Genomic DNA, 1,854 nt, shown 5'->3' on the forward strand with positions numbered 1-1,854 from the left:
CGTGTCCCCTGAGAACAGAGTCTACTGTGCGCCTTCCATTCATCCGGGGAGTCGATCTCTTCTCTTCCCAGCAGGTGTTATCTGGAGTCGGTCCGGACGTCTGGGAAGTTTCGGTTACAATTTTGACTGTAACAAATGATTTTTGATGAAGCGATGGCTCGAATGAACCAGATTTCATGCACTCTGGACCCAGCTGAGGAGCCCTGGTGGCGCAGTGCTTAAACTCTCAGCTGCTAACCAAAACGGTCGATGGTTCGAACCCACGAGAGAAAATTGAGGCAGCTTGCTTCCGTATAGAATAACAGCCTTGAAAACCCTATGGGACAGTTCTACCCTGTCTTATTGGGTCGCTTTGACTCGGAGTCAACTCCACGGCAGTAAGTTTGGTTTTGGTTCTGGGGACACAGCTGAGGGCTGGCAGAGGCGGGCAGGGTGGGGGGTGGGGAGCGCGGTGGTGAGAGATCCTGTGTGGTTCGCTGCAGATCGCTGGTGCTGCCTTGCCCGCGGGGTTAGGATGTGGTGAAAGGATGGGGCTACTCCCTCCCCGGGCTCACAATGGCCAGAGAAGATTCCGTCAAGTGCCTGCGCTGCCTGCTGTACGCCCTCAATCTGCTCTTTTGGGTAAGTCATACAGTTTCTGTGCCCCAACAGGTGGGGACGGCTGGACCCGGTTTACTGCAGCCACCAGATAATGCGCCAAAGGGCATGGCTCAGCATGAATTAATTACATGGGATCACACCTTCCATTTTTCAGAGAAGTCAATTTTGACCTTCTTAAAATGCCTTTGATCTAGCTCAAGTTCCACTTGTAATTGGAAAAAAGAAATCCGCTACTGGATGCTAGTGGCAGTAAAATTAGACTTGGAGTTAATCTCGGGATATAAATAAATGCACGTGCTTGTGCTTGTAGATAAAAAATCATGACATACTACTTAGGGAACTGCTTGTTTTCAGGAATTTCAGATAACTGTACAAGCCATAATTTTTTTCTTTACATCATCTTAGCCTATAAAATCTGGTTGGGGTAAGCAGTCTTAGCATGCTTTTGCAGGGATCTGTACCCAGATATCCTATCAAAAGGGAGAGTACATTTTTCTAGGGATTCCATACAGTCTGAAAAGGTGGTTTTCATGTGACTGCTTCCAAGTTGGCAAAGTTTTAGGGAATTTTCTGTATGCTTTTGGAAAAATCCCATCACCTTCATTTAAGGAAATAAAATACATAAAATTTAACAAGCTCATGGAAATCTTTATGTCTGCCTCATGAACTAGTGACTTTTTATGCTCTATGCCCAGGCATAAATTTTCATTAAATGTTATTATTAATTATATTAATATTTATAAAATTGATGACGAAAATCTAAAAGGTGAAACTTTGAAAGTGGCTTTAGGAAGCTGTCATGCTTGAACAGATTTTTCTTTTTTTTTAAAATTACATTTTGTGTTCTGTTAATGATTTATATTCAAAATGTTCTGTGAGAAATTTTAACGTGCAGTTTATTTATTTGGCTGGCTGGCTGGTGTTTCTCACTGCCGTCAAGTTGGATCCAACTCATAGCAATCCCTCCTTGGGTTTTCGAGGCGGTATGTCTATGGAAATAGATTCCCAGTCTTCCTTCCAAGAACCACCAGCCTTATGGTTAGCAGTCAGATGCCTTAGGCAGTATGGCTGGCTGGCTGGTGTTGACCAGCCTTTTTTCAGAGGTCTTTGCATGTGATCTCTACATCAGGACAACTTGGTAAAGCAGCTCCTTATGGATGGCACCATTTTAGGGTGACAGTTTAAGCCTTACTACGCTATGAGTCGGGGCCGACTCGACAGCACATAACAACAACAACAACAACAACAACAACA

The 1,854-nt window shown here is 44.2% G+C and overlaps 1 protein-coding gene across 1 annotated transcript in view; it reads left to right on the plus strand.

The window, feature by feature from the left end:
- Positions 1-555: 555 nt before the first annotated feature.
- The window catches only part of TSPAN12 (tetraspanin 12), a 92,622-nt gene continuing 91,323 nt past the window's right edge, over positions 556-1,854 (plus strand). The window contains exon 1 of the mRNA XM_007952811.2: positions 556-621. Within this exon, the coding sequence (XP_007951002.1) occupies positions 556-621 (66 nt within the window). The remainder of the gene's footprint in view (positions 622-1,854) is intronic.

This window comes from Orycteropus afer, unplaced genomic scaffold (genome assembly GCF_000298275.1).
Source record: "Orycteropus afer afer isolate SDZICR_OR568_19922 unplaced genomic scaffold, OryAfe1.0 scaffold00359, whole genome shotgun sequence".
Lineage (NCBI taxonomy): Eukaryota > Metazoa > Chordata > Mammalia > Tubulidentata > Orycteropodidae > Orycteropus > Orycteropus afer.